The 21500-nt window shown below is 38.5% G+C and overlaps 1 protein-coding gene across 1 annotated transcript in view; it reads right to left on the reverse strand.

The window, feature by feature from the left end:
* LOC148302545 (ATP-binding cassette sub-family C member 4-like) overlaps positions 1–20241 on the reverse strand; it is a 33450-nt gene extending 13209 nt beyond the window's left edge. The window contains exons 1-11 of the mRNA XM_088271422.1: positions 20231–20241; positions 13937–14141; positions 12984–13209; positions 10088–10185; positions 7943–8140; positions 6645–6909; positions 5757–5932; positions 4462–4626; positions 1370–1507; positions 1129–1296; positions 209–343 (exon numbers count right to left, since the gene is read on the reverse strand). Coding sequence (XP_088127548.1) covers positions 209–343; positions 1129–1296; positions 1370–1507; positions 4462–4626; positions 5757–5932; positions 6645–6909; positions 7943–8140; positions 10088–10185; positions 12984–13209; positions 13937–14141; positions 20231–20241 — 1785 coding nt within the window. The remainder of the gene's footprint in view (positions 1–208; positions 344–1128; positions 1297–1369; positions 1508–4461; positions 4627–5756; positions 5933–6644; positions 6910–7942; positions 8141–10087; positions 10186–12983; positions 13210–13936; positions 14142–20230) is intronic.
* Between the last annotated feature and the right edge of the window lie 1259 nt (positions 20242–21500).

A 21500-nucleotide genomic window follows, 5' to 3' on the forward strand; every position in this document is an offset into this window, starting at 1 on the left:
TTATTTGAGTTCCCTCTGGGAATCGAACCCGGTACCTCCAAAACGGCGACCTGTTGCACTACAGAGGCAGACACCTTACTTTACGGTTGAAAAGTCAATACATGGTACGTTTTACTTTGGGTAGATTCAACAGTCCATCAATGCTTCCGTTTACATGCTTTCTCTGCCCGATAAGTTTCACAAAAAGAAGAAATGATAGTTCACTCACCGTTCCACATAGTTGTTGGGTTGTGATACTAGGTTCTCCTTCCCTTTTGTCATCTTCAACAGTCGCTAGGAGGCTGGCAAATTCTTCACCAGACGAAGACAATTCATCATACGTCCCGGAAAGGTCTATCCGTCCCTGAAAGTTGCAACATCCAGTGTAACATTCATGGTCGCGGTGGAGGATGATATGGTCACACTTAACACACTGACTGCCAACTACGAGATAACTCTAGGATTGCATTCTTTGCGAGGATGCCGACTAGGAGTTATCTCCCACTGTGTTTATTTGCCATATTATGAACTCACATTCTTCATGATGACTATGATGTCAGCGGCCTTGAGGTAGTGCAGCTGATGTGATTATTTCAGCCACATATTAGTTTTTTGATCCCTAAGGGATGTCTTTGCACTGTTCCGTGTCTGTCTGCTGTGCTGGTCGGGGCTGTGGGCGTCTGTGTACCGGCCAGCGTCGGTTCGGAGTCGGATCTAGCTGACTAATTGAACTAAATACTAATCCCTTTCACTGCCTGCACCGGGGTACTTCTAGAAAATTTGGTGACGGATTTACAAATTTTTTATTTATTTAGATTGGCAGTGACAGGTATATTGAAAGCTTTTAAATGTTAATTCACAGTAAAATCAGAATACAATATTATATTGTTTCACATTTTCAATAAATTTCGCAACTTAGTTTAAAAAAAATTGCTTAGCAAGAGCAGATCTGTCAGGAAGCCTAGATGCGCCTGTATCAGATCTGGGCATGCGGTGGGACAGCTTTCAATATATGCCCCTTAGGGATATGTTCAGCATCCTTTCTTTTCTTAGCATTATTCAAAATACACTAATAATGACAACTGTATAGGTGTCATCAGCTGACTATAGACCAAAATGTGTTTAAAAGACATTTCTCAATGAACTCACATTCTTCATGATGACTATGAGGTCGGCGGCCTTGAGGTGGTGCAGCTGGTGCGTGACCAGCACGACGGTGCGGCCGCGCAGGTGGCGCCCCACACACTCCGCCACCAGGTGGCGCCCCACGCGCGCATCCACGGCCGACAGCGGGTCGTCCAGCAGGTACACCTGCGCCTGCAAGCAGCGCACCGTCAGTACCGCCCCCTGTGCGCCCCTCCCCCCCGCCGCGTGTGTGCGTGCTACCCACCTGCCTGTACACGGCCCGGGCCAGGTTGATCCTGGCCCTCTGCCCCCCGGACAGGGACACGCCCCGCTCCCCCACCAGGGTCTGGTCGCCGCGCGGGAACTGCTGGAAGTCCTTCTCCAGGGCGCACACTCTCACCACCTGTCGAGGAACTACCCAGATTAATGTCCATAACACACATGGCTCACATTCATAAGATCCTAGTTATGTCAAATGACATATGAACTGCTGGAAGTCCTTCTCCAGGGCGCACACTCTCACCACCTGTCGAGGAACTACCCAGATTAATATCCATAACACACATGGCTCACATTCATAAGATCCTAGTTATGTCAAATGACATATGAACTGCTGGAAGTCCTTCTCCAGGGCGCACACTCTCACCACCTGTCGAGGAACTACCCAGATTAATGTCCATAACACACATGGCTCACATTCATGAGATCCTAGTTACGTCAAATGACATATGAACTGCTGGAAGTCCTTCTCCAGGGCGCACACTCTCACCACCTGTCGAGGAACTACCCAGATTAATGTCCATAACACACATGGCTCACATTCATGAGATCCTAGTTACGTCAAATGACATATGAACTGCTGGAAGTCCTTCTCCAGGGCGCACACTCTCACCACCTGTCGAGGAACTACCCAGATTAATGTCCATAACACACATGGCTCACATTCATAAGATCCTAGTTATGTCAAATGACATATGAACTGCTGGAAGTCCTTCTCCAGGGCGCACACTCTCACCACCTGTCGAGGAACTACCCAGATTAATGTCCATAACACACATGGCTCACATTCATAAGATCCTAGTTATGTCAAATGACATATGAACTGCTGGAAGTCCTTCTCCAGGGCGCACACTCTCACCACCTGTCGAGGAACTACCCAGATTAATATCCATAACACACATGGCTCACATTCATAAGATCCTAGTTATGTCAAATGACATATGAACTGCTGGAAGTCCTTCTCCAGGGCGCACACTCTCACCACCTGTCGAGGAACTACCCAGATTAATGTCCATAACACACATGGCTCACATTCATGAGATCCTAGTTACGTCAAATGACATATGAACTGCTGGAAGTCCTTCTCCAGGGCGCACACTCTCACCACCTGTCGAGGAACTACCCAGATTAATGTCCATAACACACATGGCTCACATTCATGAGATCCTAGTTACGTCAAATGACATATGAACTGCTGGAAGTCCTTCTCCAGGGCGCACACTCTCACCACCTGTCGAGGAACTACCCAGATTAATGTCCATAACACACATGGCTCACATTCATAAGATCCTAGTTATGTCAAATGACATATGAACTGCTGGAAGTCCTTCTCCAGGGCGCACACTCTCACCACCTGTCGAGGAACTACCCAGATTAATGTCCATAACACACATGGCTCACATTCATGAGATCCTAGTTACGTCAAATGACATATGAACTGCTGGAAGTCCTTCTCCAGGGCGCACACTCTCACCACCTGTCGAGGAACTACCCAGATTAATGTCCATAACACACATGGCTCACATTCATGAGATCCTAGTTACGTCAAATGACATATGAACTGCTGGAAGTCCTTCTCCAGGGCGCACACTCTCACCACCTGTCGAGGAACTACCCAGATTAATGTCCATAACACACATGGCTCACATTCATGAGATCCTAGTTACGTCAAATGACATATGAACTGCTGGAAGTCCTGCTCCAGGGCGCACACTCTCACCACCTGTCGAGGAATTACCAAGATTAAAATCGCATTTTGCGATGCATCAAGCCACTTCAGCGCACTAATAATATTGTTTTAATCTTCTTCTTATAGTGCTTCTCCACATTGAAGGTTTCCCGAGAGAAGTCTTGTTCCAAGGCACAAGCTCGCTCTACCTTAACTTTGAAAATCTTTATACTGAAGAAGAAAAATATGCATGTAATACGAGTATATGATGTACAATAGATGTTCGAATGGTAAAATGAAGAAAGAATGCAAGGCTGGGGTAAGCATTATCCATCAAGTTAAGAAAGGTGTGTTGAGATATTTTGGACATGTGGAATGAATGAGTTATAAAACATTTAACTCTTCTTCTACAAACCCTCATCCGCACCCGATGGTGCATAGGGCACTGCATCATATAAACGCAGTGTTATCTTGATCGTTAACACATGAAAGAAAGGTGATCAGCCCTCCGCTTCAAGTACCAGTCCAGAGTACTGAATAAATATTATTGTGAAAAAATCACTTATATTTATTTGACCCCACCCTGGGAATCGAACCCGGGATCTCCAGTACGGTGGCCGAGAGTGCTGACCATTACACTATGGTGGCGGACTAAACATATAGAAGCAGAGGAAAACTCTTGACCAACTATGTCAATACTTGAACGTGGTGGGTCATAAGTGGGAATAATCGGTGGTATGAATGAAGAGATGCATGAATACGGAAGAGGCAAAGATCGTTTTCAAAGACAGATTGGTATGGCATTATTTTCCATCTGCCTACCCCTGCGGGGGAACAGCTTTATGGTTTGCTAGCTAGTTAGATATGTGAATGTGGCTATTAGAAATGAAAAAGTTACCCTCGACTAGTTAAAGCGATCGCTTCATGCCAACATACATTCATCCAATTGTGACACAATTATAATACAATACAGTAAAACAACACACAAATCACACCATTTGAGCATAGAACCACAAGATCAAAAACCAAAAGAATCAAGCATATACCATGTTTTATACGAATTCGAGAAATAAAAAGACTTTGTGTTTTGATCCACTCACATTTTTACTAACCAACTAGTTTCCGCAACAACCTGTTGCCCTCTTCAGGGTTTAATTTATGACCATAATAAGTCATTAATTAAACCCTGAAGAGGGCAACAGGTTGTTGCCGAAACTAGTTGGTTAATAAAAATGTGAGGGGATCAAAACACAAAGTATTTTTATTTCTTGAAATAATATATCAATATGATCCACAAAGTGAATGCTTTCAATATTCAAAACATATACCATGTTTGGTCATAGGAATTTTGACTATTACGCAATAAAGCTGTCACAATAGTGACATTCAGCAATCTTCCCATCCCTTACCTCTCTGTATCTCCTGTGGTCATACGGCAGCCCGAAGAGGATGTTGTTCCTGACGGTGGCCACGAAGAGCCACGCCTCCTGGCTGGAGTAGGACACCTCCCCCTGCACGCGCACACTGCCTGCCATGGCGGGCAGCTCCCCCAGAAGTAGCTGAAGCAGAGAGCTCTGCAAGAAATGTGTTGTGAAACGATTTGTATATTTGGGAAGTATGTTTTCCAGGGATGGAGAATTTGATAAAGATTTAGAAAGGAGAGCTAATGCTGGGGAAATTCCCAATGTGCATGGTGCGCTGAAATCAGTTATAGCAAATAAAAGCCTAACAGTGGAAGCTAAACTGGCAGTACACTACGGAGTCTTGGTACAAGCTCTGATGTATGGTAGTGAAGTGTAGAAGGATGAAAGTAGACTGAATGCAGTGCAAATTTGATCTCTCAGTGCGGCTAAATCATGTATGATAGATATTCCAATGGTGACATTGTATAAGGAAAGTATTGAAACCCTTATCCGCACCCCAATGGTGCATAAGGGCACTGCTTCATATAAATGCAGTGTTATCTTGATCGTTTTACACATGAAGGAAAGGTGATCAGCCCTCCGCTTCAGGTACCAGTCCAGGGTAATATTGAATAAATATTACAGTGAAAAAAATCACTTATATTTATTTAGCCCCCCTTGGGAATCAAACCCGGGACCTCCAGAACGGTAGCCGAACGTGCTGACCATTACACTACGGAGGCAGACAAAGGGAAAGTATGCAAGGATTGAATTCAATCACGATTCATCACTAGATTGAACAATATATCTAGAAGTTGAAAATTTGAGTAGTGTGGTTGTCAATAATGGGTAGAATTGGTGAATGTTATACGTGTGTAAAGTGATGACTTAAACCAGCCTATGACAGTCGTCAGCCCCGTAAATACCCATTCTTCCATATTCTTCTTCATCTTTGATGAGATTATGGTTTCTAGTTGAATACCACTTTAATTTATCAGAAGGGAAGCAAGATGAAAGCGGATTACTTTTAACACAAATTTATTTAGTTCTATCAAATTACAATCAAGAAAATACTTAAGGATAATCGCGTGACTCTAATATGAGAACAGTTGAAGTACGTGTCGATCTGAGGACGGGTGGCGACGAAGTGTCGCGGGCTCGCTCGTTCCGTTCGTTTCTGGTCTCGTGAAGGTAGCTCGCTACGTTGAGCTTGAGTTGCCATATTCGATGTACATTATATGTGTGGGTTGCCACAAGATGTCAATAATTAATATTATGTTCTGGCTGGATTCTATACTCACCTTCCCAGACCCAACGGAGCCAATGATGGCACATAACTTCCCTTTGGGTATATCCAAACTGACCCCGTCCAGCGCCAGAATAGAACCGTCAGAAGTCCAGCTGGCCTTGACATCTTTGAGACTCACTGCTACATCAACACCGTCTCTTGTTAAATGTGACTCTTCATTTTGATAACCTGTTAAACGGTCACCATTTCAATTTATTTATTTATTTTAATTGCCTCCTCAGCTGACCACGCCCGAGTATTTGATAAACTTGATCATGCCAAGTTTTACTCGGCCTCTTAACGGCAAAAACAACTTTAACAGTAAGAAATTCAATAAGTAGCCTGATATTTATTTTTAATACATTGTATTATATTTTTAAACTTTAATAACATTCTCCTGAAAAATCAAGTTTTTTGATTTATGACGTTCTTGAAAGGAGTGAGCGATATCACCTGAGTGCGCGAAAGTTTACAGCTTCGTTAGGGAAGGGTTTATTTATTTGATGGATAATGCTTATCTCAGCCTTGTATCCTTTCCATATTACACCATTCGAAAGTCTATCATACATCCTTTTGCCACACTTGATTCTCACTGCTGAACTTTTCAACTAATAATAATAATAAAACCCTTACCGCACCCCAATGGTGCATAGGGCACTGCTTCATATAAACGCAGTGTTATCTCGATCGATTACACATGAAGGAAAGGTGATCAGCCCTCCACTTCAGGTACCAGTCCAGTGTAATATTGAATAAATATTAGAGTGAAAAAATCACTTATATTTATTAAACCCCCCTGGGAACCGAACCCGGGACCTCCAGAACGGTAGCCGAGCATGCTGACCATTACACTACGGAGGCGGACAAACTAAACTAAACTTTAACAAATTGCACAAATTACCTAAATTTTGTATCCCACGTATGACATCTCGTTGAACCATTACAGGCGATTCCTCTTCAAGGCGTTTGGTATACTTTTCCCTGACTATAGAATGATCTTCGAGTCTGAAATTGGTCTCACGTTGGCCTTCCAGTTCTTCCAGAAGCAAAAAGGTTTGAAGACGCTTTACGGTGACCATGCACTCTGCCAGGTTCGATATCGCGGTGGGAAATAGTAGAGACAGGGTAGCTTGAAGGGTGTTGTAATATGAAGCCAATGAAAAAACCTGGAAATTAAAGGATATTTAGAATTTTATAACATCAGACGCTGGATAATTCACCCTACGGATGATGTATCAATTTTACCTTCTTCTTCTTCAAACCTTTTCAAGGAAATTTAAAAATTTCATCAAATGAACGTTTGTAATTTTTTTAAAATTAATTATTGTAACTGCAGACAGACAGTTGGTAGAATTCCATACTAAATTGTTGGGTAATATATCCAAAATTAAACACGGTTATTTTATTGAATTCTACTTTTATATACATATATAAGATAATATTTGACGCGTTTTCTCTTATTAATACTTTTTTTTTTTTTTTTATTATTAGATTAAAACCAATATTTTTAGCTTTTCCACTTTTTTATTTGACCAGCGACCGGGTTTCGTCGTTACCGACATCACCAGTCTGATGATGTCGGTAACGACGAAACCCGGTCGCTGGTCAAATAAAAAAGTGGAAAAGCTAAAAATATTGGTTTTAATCTAATAATAAATTAAAAATGCAATTCCATCACGAAGTGTCAGTGGATAATATAAATCTCTTATTAATACATTATCAAACACTTCTAGAGTGTTTGATATGACGAAACGCTTCATATATTATCATATATCGCTCACTCCTTTCAACAACGTCATATATCAAAAAACTTGATTTTTCAGATCATTTTTAATGTTTAAGAATATAATGAAATGTAGGTATTCAAAATAAATATCAAGCCACTTATTGAACTTTTTACTGTGCAACAGATCTTTTTAGGTAAAACCAAAAGGTTTTTTCTCCATTTGAATATTTAGTCTAATAAAAAAAAAATTAACAATACCTTTTCTTCAAAATGCAAAAACAACACTTTCTGCCGTGTAGCGGGTAAATATTAAGTAAAAAATATGCCGCTTTTGCTGGGATATAGTACATTTTCTGGGCATTCCGAAAACATGCAAGACTGAAAAATGGCCAAAGGCAGGTCGTAAGCCCTGGGATGCTCAAACCATGTAATCAGTTGACCTTTTGGGATGATAAGACAGCCATTAGTATTACCATGGATGAAGTGACCCTCCTTCCCAGAAGAGAGTGTGACAAGAGCGTCACGTAGAGAGTGCAGCGCTCTATGATGAGCACCATAGCCATGAAGATCCCCATTAGGTAAGAGGCCGAGGCAATGGATCTCAGCTCCCGGACTCTAGCTAGGGAGACCACCTTCTCGAAGGACTTTTCCCAAGCGTACATTTTAATCACCTAAAAAATATATTCACAACATTTTGAGTGAATCCAAATTTAATATTCTTCTTCTTTTCATGTTTGCTCCCTAGGTGGAGTATATGGTCTCCAAGTCACTCTGTCACGCGCCATCTCCTTGGCTTCCTCCCAGGTCAGTCCGGCGTCTCGAAGTTTTGCTGAGTATAGTCGGTGAATGGTCATTAGCGGCCTTCCGGTGCGCCGGAATCCTCGGGGTTGGAAGAAGAGACATGAGGGGTTGATGCTCTCAGGTGGCATTCTAAGAACATGTCCCAACCATGTCCACCTTCTCTTTCGTTAGGACTTCCAGTATGAGGGGCTGTTGAGTTCTTCTCCTCACATCGTTATTCTTGACGAAATCATACCACTTTATACCCAGTATTCGCCTCAGGCACCTATTTTCAAAACTTTATTGAATATACCTAATAAATAACCCAAGGGAATGGACAACAGTCCATATTGCCATAAATTCAGATTCCCGATCGTGCCCAGAAAATCCATCAAGAGACACATGGAGTCGGTGCATAGAAGATTAAAAGAATTTAGCTCTTATTTTAAATTTTCAATTTCAAAATTCTTTTTCAATTTCAATTTATTTATTTGTAATTTACAAATGTATTACAAACTAAAATTTAATGCGTTTACATTAACAAAAAATTGAAAATAAACAAGAATACTCTTGTTAAAGATGTAGAAGAATCCCGCTTCGGAATACCCCTTCAGACACACGTAACAGATCCAGTGTGATATTGTTCAGCGTAGCGGTAGCTCTTCCTACAGGCATAACCATCGGCAGGTTGCTCCTGTGTATAGGAATGTGAAACAATCTATGCCGACGCTGTCTTAAGTAACTATCAGGAACTACAGACCCATTAAATAACTAACTAGCTAACTATCACGCCGCTTCCCCGCAGAGGTAGGTAGAGAGAATAGAACGCCACACCACTCTGTCTTTGCAAACATTCTTCGCCTCTTCCACGTTCATGCATCTCCTTGATTGTTTCGACTCCTAACCTGGCCGCTTTCAAGTATTTGGCATACCTGATTGTGCCAAGTTTTTCTCTTGCATTCGCATCATAAATTTGTTTTACCGTTCTTTCTTCACTCATTCGTTCTACATGTCCAAACCATCTCAACACACCTTTCTTAATTTTATCGATAATGCTTATCTCAGCTTTGCATTCCTTCCTTATTTCACTATTCGCACATCATACATCGTTTTGTCACACATTCTTCTGAGAGATCACATTTCAACTGCATTCAGTCTACTTTCATCCTTCTTTTGCCAACTCCATGTTTCACTTCCATACATTAGAGTTGGAACCAGGACTCCGTTGTGCACTGCCAGTTTAGCTTCCGCTGATAGGTTTTTATTTGCTATAACTGATTTCAGTGCACCATTCACTTTGTTCCCAGCATTCACTCTCCTTTCTATGTCTTTATCAATCTTTCCATCCCTAGAAAACATACTACCCAAATACACGAAATCATCTACCTGTTCCAAAATCTCTCCGTTTTACCGTTTTAACGTTTTTGATGTTTTAAAATATAATACAATGTATTAAAAATGAATATCAAGCCACTAATTGAACTTTTTACTGTGCAACAGATCTTTTTAGGTAAAACCTGAAGGCTTCATTTGAAAAATTCATCACCATTCGAACATCTATCATACATCGTCTTGTCGCACATTCTTCTGAGAGATGGCACTACAGACCCATACTCCGGATAATTTCAGGATAATCGATCATACCGCGCAACAATGGATAAAAATGCGTAATCAAATACACATTCCTTCTAGTCTCTAAACTGTTGTAGCCAAGCATACTCTGGAGAAACTGGGTCGGGTAGAGCCAATGATAATAGCTGTACTCTCTCATGTAGAAATACCTCAATGTTAACAGTACAAACAGCTGACAACGGGCCAATGTATTATAATATGAGTACCTGTATTCCAGATATGATTTCGTTCATGATCCTCACACGTTCGTCCGTTCTGACGGCAATCTTCTTCCTGAACTTTGCCGTTAGTGCACTGATGACGCCTTAAACCAGAGAAAGTCATTTTTGTATTATTGATATCTCAATATGGGTGGGTATTAAGATTTAGAATAAATTGGGAATAAGATTGGGAATAAGAATATGTCCATGGAAGCCAAGCTAGCGGTTCACAACGGCGTGCTGGTACCGACACTAATGTATAGAAGCGAAACATGGAACTGGCAAAGGAAGGATGAAAGCAGAGTGAACGCTGTTGAAATGCGCTCCCTCAGACCAATGTGTGGAAAATCATTGTATGACGAATTAAAAACGATGATACAAGAAAGGAATGTAAGGCTGAACGAGGAATAATTGAAAAGATTAGGAAGAGTTCTTTGCGGTGGTATGGACATGTGGAGCGAATGGATAGCGAGAGAACGACTAAGAAAATATATGTGGCGAATGTGAGAGGGAAAACAGAACGTGGACGACCGAAAAATACTTGGCACGATCAGATCAATCAACCTAAAATCTGGCGGTGTCAAAAGTCTGCGTAATCGGAGGGCATGTATGACTAGATGTATGGATGTGAAGGAGGCGAGGAGTGTATGTCAGGACAGAAGAGTGTGGCGTTCCATCCTCTCTGCCTACCCCTGCGGGGAAACGGCGTGATGGTAGTAGTAGTAGTAGTAGTAATAGTCAATATAGGTATAAAAGAATATGAAAGTCTGAGTATTTATAGGGCTTGCGACATGTCATAAACTGGTTAAGGTAATCATTTCATAGCATAAACATAAAAGCCAAATTTGTGATCAAATGCCTGAAAACACCATTTATATTTTTTATTGGCTTGGATTTTAATTGATATTTCAGTGAAAAGGATAAAATTATCCTTTTTATTGCAATATCAACTAAAATCAGTTAGAAATCAAAACATTACATCCTAGGTATAATGATTTATTTAGTTACAACATTTTGAGTGTATCTCACCAATAGATGTCTCTAGTGAAGTTCTAGTGATTCAAGAAGAAGGTTTCTTAATTGGTTCATATATCGCTCACTCCTTTCAAGAACGTCATAAATCAAAAAACTTCATTTTTCAGGAGAACGTTTTTGAAGTTTAAAAATATAACACAATGTATTAAAAATAAATATCAAGCCACTTATTAAACTTTTAACTGTACAGCAGATCTTTTTAGGTAAAACCTGAAGGTTTTTTCTACATTTGAAAATATTTAGTATATTTAAAAAAATAATTAAAAAATATGTTTTCTCCAAAATGCAAAAACAACACTTCCTGCCCTGTAGCGGGTAAATATTAACTTAAAATATGTCTCTTTTGCTGGGATATAGTACATTTTCAGGGCATTCGGAAAACATGCACAACTGAAAATTGACGATTTTTGATTTACGAAGTTCTTGAAAGGAGTGAGCGATATATAGAACTTCCAAGAATTTGAGTGGTGTGGTTGTCAATAATGGGTAGAAATTGGTGAATGTTACACACAATGTGTGTAAAGTGATCACTTAAACCAGCCTATGACGGTCGTCAGCTCCTTAAATGCCCAGACTTCCATATTCTTCACCATCTTTGATGAGATGTCCAAAAAAATTATTGAGTTATTTTTTCAAGTTTTCTTGTCAATTTATTACATTTCTGATAAAATATGTGCGTAATAGTTATATGTACCATATTTATTGGTAAAACCATAATAGTTATAATTTTATGAGACAGTTTATTTTTATAACACGGTTGAATTTGAACAGCTTTGACGCTTCAAAAGTATGAGTCACACGCGAGCGTTATGATATGTTGGACTGATTTATACTACAAAAATCAATCTGTTTAGTGCGTGCCACCTTTTTCTGCATTTAAAGATTATTTCTATGTTTGTTCTCGTTTTATCAGGTGCAAAATATTAGTGCCTCATTGTTTGACAAACCATATCACCTCCCCTCCGGGCGGGGCAACTTTTTTACTTTCGGGGATACATTAAATTAGCATATTTGTGTGCATTTTTTTTTAATACTGATATCGGTAGTGTAATGGCAATCTGTGCAATTTTTCATTTTCTAAGTTTGTTCTACAAAATGTCTAAAATAGTGTATTCCATAATCTGGCAAAAGGATATAGCGGTAGTTGCAACACTTAATAATAATAATAAAACCCTTATCCGCACCCTAATGGTGCATAGGGCACTGCATCGTATAGAAGCAGTGTTATCTTGATCCTTAAATACACGTAGGAAAGGTGATCAGCCTTCCGCTTCAGGTACCAGTCCAGGGTCGTATGAAATAAATATAAGACTGAAAAAATCACTAATATTTATTTTGACCCTCTTGGGAATCGAACCCGGGACCTCCAGCATGGTAGCCCAGTGTGCTAACCATTACACTACAGAGGCGGACAAAATACTTAATTAGTTTTATTAAGATATATAATTTGTCCATCTCCGTAGTGTAATGGTCAGCACACTCGGCTACCATTCTGGAGGTCCCGGGTTCGATTCCCAAGGGGGGTAAAATAAATATAAGTGATTTTTTCACTGTAATATTTATTCAATATTTCCATGGACTGGTACCTGAAGCGAAGGGCTGATCACCCTTCCTTCATGTGTAAACGATAAAGATAACACTGCGTTTATATGACACAGTGCCCTATGCACCATTGGGGTGCGGATAAGGGTTTTATTATTATATTATAAGATATGGACATATAAAAGCACATAAAACAAATTAGTTGTTTAATTTCACAAATTTGTTTCTGCCCTCCTGTAAAATTTGGTCTGAGACAGATATACCCCTTTGCTTCTACATTATATGTGGATGAGTTAATGAATAAGTAGAATGTTGATGCACGCACTCTGCATTGGCACCGTCTGCAGGATGACAGCCGCGACCCCCACGTACGCAGAGAAGCCCACCCGGAGGTAGAGCAGGTAGGAGATGAAGGCTATCTGGAACGGCATCATCCAGAGGTGGTGGGAGTACAGGAGGACGTTGTCGAAGCGGCCCACGTCGTTGGACAGCATGTTGGCGAGCTGCCCCGCCGTGGTCCGTCCCAGAGACCTGTTGCTCAGCCGGAGGATCTGCAAAAAAGTGGACAGATGTGGATAAAAGCTGAAACAAGCATTATCGATAAAATTCATTGGATTTCACTGTATTTGAGTTAAAGAATAGAGGTATTCTCCAATACACCCATACATTTAGGGTTTATTAACATTCCAAATCACAGTCAAATAAATTCTTTTACAATAATAAATCAAATAATAGACTTTGGAAGCCATTCCATGTCAAACTTTGAGTTTTAGCACTCAAAGTTAACTGCACATCCCGTACTGTGATGGTAGGCCAGCATGTTGAAATATAACAATATATATGTGACTTATGAGTAATTTTATGTCTTAGGCAAGCAATTCTGGAACTTAGCTCTTCTTATCAATAACTACATCTACCAGTGTAAAGTCACATACTACAATACAGTACCTAGTGTTATATTTTTAAACTTTAGAAATGTTCTCCTGAAAACAAGTTTTTTGATTTATGACGTTCTTGAAAAGAGTGAGCAATATATATATATATATATATATATATATATATATATATATATATATATATATATATATATATATATATATATATATATATATATATATATATATATATATATATATATATATATATATATATATATATATATATATATATATATATATATATATATATATATATATATATATATATATATATATATATATATATATATATATATATATATACATATATATATTGAGATTAATTTGTGTGTTGGCCCACCTTCCTGTAGAGCAGCGCGCAGCAAGCCACCCGCATCCTCATGCCCAGCCGGTTCTGCCTGAGGTTGGTGTGGTGCTGGATGAAGGCGGAGAGCGCGGAGAAGCCGACCACGGCGCCGGCGTACCCGCACGCCCGGGCCCTGCTAACGCTGCTGCCAGCCGAGAAGTGCTCGATGAAGCAGGCCATGGCCATTGGCTGGAAACCCCTGGAAGAGACGTATATGGTGTTAGGACATTACTTTACTAATAACTCAACAATACTGTCATTGAAACTCGCTCACTGCTTTACTAGACAAAAACCAAGTGTCGTCTCTTTAACGCCTGCATCCCAACAGTGCTGCTGTACGGATGTGAGTCGTGGCACCTCACTAAAGCTCAAAGTAAGAAACTAGCAAGTTTTATAAAATAGGTGCCTGAGGCGAATACTGGGTGTAAAGTAGTATGACTTCGGCAGGAATGACGATGTGAGGAGAAGAACTCAACAGCCCCTCATACTGGAAGTCCTGAAGAGGAGAAGGTGGACATAGTTGGGACATAACCTTAGAATGCCACCTGAGAGCATCAAACCCTCATGGCTCTCCTTCCAACCCCTAGGATTCCGGTGCCCCGGAAGGCCACTGACGACCATTCACCGACTGTACTCAGCGGAAATTGGAGATGCCGGACTGACCTGGGAGGAAGCCAAGGAGATGGCGCATGTCAGATTGACTTGGATACGTGTTGGCCATATGATTCACCTAGGGAGTGAACATGGAAAAAGAAGATGAAGAAGCCATTGAAAACTCTTAACCACATTCCCGGGTCTGATACAGAAGCATCTAGATGCTTCAGGATCAGGTAGATGAAGTGTTCAGGGTAGGTGGGGAAGAACAGTGATCTAGTGTTTGGCCAAAAACTCATGAGTTCCGAAACCTGAATGAGCTGAGCGTTGTTGTTTCATCAGCTTCAGCCCATATAACTTCTAAATAAAGTACATTTTGTACCAGTCTAAAAATTAGGAACAGAACCAGAATAGCGGATATCAAGGAACTACACTTGGATGGCTTGACTCTGGCCAATGTTTGTACACGATAGATTCTTCAGTTCTTCGGACAATGAGGATAGCTTGGAACGACCGGTTGTGATCAGTAGCCTGGAGGGGAAGAGAGGGAGAGGAAGATACCTATACGATGGAGCGATCAAGTTAAGGTGGTTGGAGCGCTACGTGCAGCGCAGTCAAGGGATAACTGGAGAAGAGTCATTGCTTCCACAAGGGTCACAACCCTCAGTAATGAGGAATAAGACGGAGTTGAAGATCTTTCCTGACTCATTGGTTCCACGTTATATATGTGTATATATATATATATATATATATATATATATATATATATATATATATATATATATATATATATATATATATATATATATATATATATATTCTTCTTCTCCGTCTTAATCCTCATTGCTGAGGGTTGTGACCCTTGCAGAAGCAATGACTCTTCTCCAGTTATCCCTTGACTGCGCTGCACGTAGCGCTCCAACCACTGAGGTGCCTGCTGCTGCCTTAATTTGATCGGTCCATCGTGTGGGGGATCTTCCTCTCCCTCTCTTTCCCTCCAGGCTACCGATCACAACTAGTCGTTCCAGGCTATCCTCGTTGCCACGCGCAACGTGTCCAAAGAACTGGAGAATCCGTCGGGTACAGATATTGGCCAGAGACAAGCCATCCAAGCGTAGTTCCTGGCGAATGGACTCATTGGTGCGTCTAGCTGTCCATGGAATTCGGAGCATGCGCCTCCAACACCACATTTCGAAGGCATCAATTTTTCTTCTTTCTGCTGCTTTTATAGTCCATGTTTCAGCAGCATAGAGAAAAATGGAGTGGACCAAGCTCCTGACAAGCTTCATCTTGGTGTTGTTACTCACACCCCGGTCTTTCCAGATTTTGTCTAGCTTAGACATGGCACTTTTGGCGATGGCGATACGACGCACAGTGGGGTATATTGGCGATCTGGGCGGCCAATATTATTTTTCGTTCTAAATCGATTCCAAATATGCCTTTTGACTAATTCATTTTATTATATGGAGATATTTTTTACTTATCAGTAAAAAAAAAAATTTTTTTTTTTTAATAAATGCAAATCGTAGTAAATAATTTAAAAAATATTAGTCCGAGAAAGATGGCCATGGTTCCTCGTCCGGACACAGTTTTTCTTCCGCTTTTAATATAAGCGATTTCTTCATTTGTTATTTTTTTTGTTTCCTTTATAAATCGTATTCTTATTGGACGACAATAACGTGGTGAAGAAGGAATTGGGTTTTGCCAAATAACCTTATTATTCAAGGAACAAATAAGTTGTAGGGGCACAAACGAACTCTGAAATATGTTTGCATCGGAGTCTGCATCATTTAAAAACGTTTGTTTATATTGAGCTTGTTGTGCTCCATCACAACCCCACTTGCACATTTAAACTAATGTTTCTCTTTCTTTTTTATTTAAATTTTGTAAACATTCTTCTAAATGTGTCAATAGTCGCGTGGTAGTGTGATCCATTAAACTCTGTAGGTTTACTTCGGCACAAGTTTCAGTTACTCTGTAAGCTTTCTTAGCAGGTAACACTCGAGTTTTGCTTTTTGTAAGATACTGTAACACGGGTATAGTTTTTTTTATGAGAACTCCTTACTATTTCATATTGCCTTCTCGAAAGATCGGCTTCTACAAAAATAGATAAAGCCTGTGATGGAGTCAATTGCGTTATCCGGGTATTTTTTTGCTGGCAACGAGAATACGCTTTCTTATATTTGGTAGCACGCTTAGGTGTACAGATAATTTTTTTCAACACCAAAGAAGCATCTCTCATCCCGCTTTCTCCTAACTTTGACCGAGTAGCATGGGTGAGCACATCTAATTCAATATGTTTGCGCAAATCTTCAGTTTTCCTTCTTTTGCTTCTCTGACTTGATTCACCAAACGACTTTGATGGTCGTCCTGATCGATTCATTACCCAAGGAATTGTAAAAGTTCCGTCAAGCCAATTTTCATTTTTTATCAAGAAAGTTTCCTCCTTTCTGAGTGCATTAGTCTATCTTCGTTTCATTTCAGACTTGAAATGCGAAAAATCGTTTTTAATTTTCATTGCACACTCGTCAGAAAAATTATCTAATTGTAAAAGGTACTTTTGCAAGCATTCTAATTTTTCATTAATTTTATTAGCATTTTATTGCTGCATGATAATAAATAACTGTTTTCTAGTCATTATTCTAACATCTACTGGTCCTAAAATAAAAATGTAACAATTTTTAGATAAAAAAACTGTACGTAGTTTAGTTTTCATTATTGTGCTGACTCATCTTAAAAGAGCGATTTCTTGCAAAAGAGCAAAATTCTGCAAAAAAATTTTCAATTTATATAAAGAAAAAGGGCTAAGCTATTTAATACAATCAAAATTATAGCCGGATAACACTCGGAAGCACAACTAAATATCCTTTATTTAAAAAAAAAATGAAGGAAAAATCCATTTAAAGGCACTTATTTAAATTAGTTTTTTTTTAGTAAATATGTTAGCTATTGCAACTTAAATCTATGTACAATACACTATCTTACCTGTTTAATCACAATTCATTATTAAATTGTATACGTGTAATACAAAAAAATAATAATAATCACTGAAATGTTTGCGTACTAAACGAACAGCGAAAGAGAAACACGTGCACTCACAATAACAACAACTTTGCGACTGACCATTAGACACGTGAGATGTGCGTGGGGGGGATACAATTATTGCATGTCATCAACAAAATACTCTATTTCATGTTGATTTATTTTTCATACACCTGCGACAATGTTTTTAAAAGTGACTTTTGGCCGCCCAGACCGCTAATATACCCCACTGTGCGACGTCTAATCTCTCCTTCACAAGTTCCTTCATTGCTGATTTGAGATCCAAGGAACTGGAACTCGTTTATTATCTCTAAACCTTCGAGTGAGTTCCCGAGATCACCAAACTTCTTAGATCGATCTATGATCATGATCTTGGTCTTGCTTTGGTTAATCTCTAGTCCCAGTGCCTTGCTCTCAATCTCTACTCGTTTAAGGAGATCTACCATCTCTTTTGGGTCTTTGGCCAAAAGTGTTGTGTCGTCCGCATATCGTATATTGGACAGCTTTACGCCACCAATGGACACTCCTCCATTCCATTCGTAGAGAGCCCTGCGCATATATATATATATATATATATATATATATATATATATATATATATATATATATATATATATATATATATATATATATATATATATATATATATATATTATATATATATATATATATATATATATATATATATATATATATATATATATATATATATATATATATATATATATATATATATATATATATATATATATATATATATATATACAGTGGGTGGCCAAATTATTAGGGACACTTGTCCTTTTTTGTAATTTTCAAGTTTAAATGAATTTTATGATCAAATAAATTTGTTCTAAATAAAAAATATTATTTATTTTTGTTGCTGGTATCATAATTATTGTTTTTAAGACGTAGCAATGCTGCAAAATATCAAAGAAGTAAATTTTTTTCTCATTTTAGTGTTAATTAGTGAAAAATGGTGTTGGTGTGAGCTCACTTAATATTTTTTTAAACCATTTTCCTGGATGTTTTTTGAGTCCAAGACTTTAAAAAATTAAGTATTGTTTAATAATTTATTAGTTCTGCTAATTTAATAAGTTGATTTCAATTAATTTTTAATTAAAATTCAATTTAGTTTGAATTGAACCTTAATATTCTAAATTTAAGTATGGGCAAGTCTTTAGACATATCTCCAAGAAAATGTAGGGAAGTACCAACCTAACTACTTCATTTCACATATTCCTAAAGAAAAATAGCAGCACTCACAGGTATTTTGAAGTCAGGAGTCAACCAGATAAAAAGAAAATTCATAAAAACCCACCTCTAGAAGCAGCCCGCGTCTGAAAAAGTGGCAGAAAAACGATCACCACTCCGCGTGGTCACCGTAAAATCAGGGACATCTATTTCCAAAATCGTAAAACGTGTGTTGATTGTCCACTACGTTGATAAGCAATGTAGGAATCAACGCCTCCAAAATGACAGTTTGGAGACGGTTAGTCGAAGTAAATCTAATTGGTCGACGTCCAACCAAAAAACTACGCTTGACTGAGGCCATGAAGAAAAAACGACTCTTATGGGCCAGAGCACTCCGGAATATGACTGTTTCGGATTGGAATCAAGTATTTATGACTTACATTTGTATGATAAAATAAGAAGATAATAAAAAATACACATTTTTGCAATCATGGTAATACTTTATAGGTCTGCTTCTAAGAAGAGTCAACATTTAAAATTTTGGTGGAAAAAACTTAATTCGTCCGACGGGGCCCAGGAGAAAAATTCCACCCGGACTGCCTGGTAAAGAGGGCTAAAAACACCCTGTTAGCATAATGTTGTGGTCCATAATCTCATTTAAGGGTATGGGACGCCTCCATATCATGGAAGGGACCATGAGGCAAGACCAGTACCAGCGAGTACTGAAAAGTCGGCTCCAGCCGAGGCTAAGGAATGGTTCCCTGGTGATGAAGAGTATGTGTTTATGCATGAATTGGTATCGTGTCATAAAGCCAGGAGTGTTACCGCATTCCTGGCTGAAAAAAACGTCTGTTGAGTATGTGTTTTGCCTTGCCCGGGCAATTTGCTGGATATGAACCCCATTGAAAACATTTGGAGGCTAACGAAACGGGAAATTGCTAAAAAAGTCATCACCACCAAGCGGTTACTGATAGAAACTCTTATAAGAGTATGGCATGGTAACCCTCATCTTTGGCACAATATAAAAATCTGCATAGAAAGCATGCCCCGACGTTTGGAAGTTGTAATCGCAGCAAAGGGTGTTATTACTAAATATTACGGTTTTTTCTGAAATTTTTGAATAATCGCTTTTTATGATAAAAATTTATTACTTTTATTAAATGTTTGATTACATTGTTTCTAAATTCTAAATAAAGCACCCCAATCAATAAAAAAATAATTTAAAAACCTAATTGTTTGCTCATTAAATTCATTTGAACATGAAAATTACAGGAAATTCGAAGTGTCCCTAATAATTTGGCCACCCACTGTATATATATATATATATATATATATATATATATATATATATATATATATATATATATATATATATATATATATATATATATATATATATATATATATATATATATATATATATATATAAACCATAGCAAATAAACATTTCAAAAGGTGTACCTGGTAGCCATGTTTTGTATAAAGAGCAGAAACCCATCCAGCAAATGCGCGGTCATAAATGTCTTCACCAAAGCTCTCAAAAGAGAAGGTTTTTTCACCGATTTATTTTTGACTTCCACATACCAATTTCTGAAAAGAAAATTTTCCACCTTGTCATAAATTTATGTAGTACCTACTTATGCAGAAACCAAACGTTAATTGCCACTAGCTAATATAAGTGGGTTTGTGTACAATTGGATAGTGTTGTGAATAAAACGCAGTTTGGATGTTCAAACTCAAAACACAGTAAGGGATATTTTTTTCGTAGTACTTTTTTTTGCATTTTTAGACTAAGTAGATTCTACTTAGTCCAAAAATGCAAAAAAAAACATACTACAAAATATGTCCCTTACTGTGTTTTGAGTTTGGACAGCCGAGTTGTGCCACGGATTTTTAAGCATGTACAAATATGTCATATCAAATCATATAATTTTTTATTTTTTATTTTATTTTATTTTATTTTTTATTTTTTATTTTATTTATAATATTTTACAAAAAAATGCTAATATCATTATGATTTTTTTATAATTTTTTAATCCACATATCTGTCTTCTACTTACCCTTATCCACACCCAATCGTGAATAGGGCACTGCAATCAAATTGACACAATGTTGATCGATAATTGTATGACGGTTTACCTTCATATAAATAACTTATCAGTTTTGTGCTTCAGGGAATTTAAAATAAATAATTGAGTAAATATAAAATTACACTTTTTTGAGCCCTCTGGGAATTGAACTCGGGACCTCCAGCATGGTAGCCAAACGCTCAAAGCACACTGTGTAAGTGGACATACAGACTTGATATACACATGGGACATAAAGAAAGGAATAGGCCAGCCCAGAATAGATGGGCCGATGACATTGTCCCCGTTGTGGGCAGTAAGTGAATGAAAGATCCCAAACGAGAGAAGTCTGGAAGGAAATTTAAGAGGCCTACATCCAGCAGTGGTGGACGGCTGACAAAGAAAAGAAGAAGAAGACATATACTTACTTTTCCAAGGCGTCGGCCAATATTTTGGACGAGTCAGATTGCGATGGCTGCCTCAAATTATCACTCGTTATATTGGAAGTGATACCTTTCTTAAACAACGGTATTAACCACAGAAAAAATAGCTTAGAAAAACAGGAAATTTTCGTGGTATTAATTTTTTTAGCACTGTTATGACTTGAATCCATTTTTCGTAGATCAATCACAGTAAATTAATGTGGAGTACTGAGAACGTTTGAT

The sequence above is a fragment of the Brachycentrus maculatus genome, unplaced genomic scaffold (genome assembly GCF_059751285.1).
Source record: "Brachycentrus maculatus isolate JH-2025_06_01 unplaced genomic scaffold, ASM5975128v1 h1tg000440l, whole genome shotgun sequence".
NCBI classification, from domain to species: domain Eukaryota; kingdom Metazoa; phylum Arthropoda; class Insecta; order Trichoptera; family Brachycentridae; genus Brachycentrus; species Brachycentrus maculatus.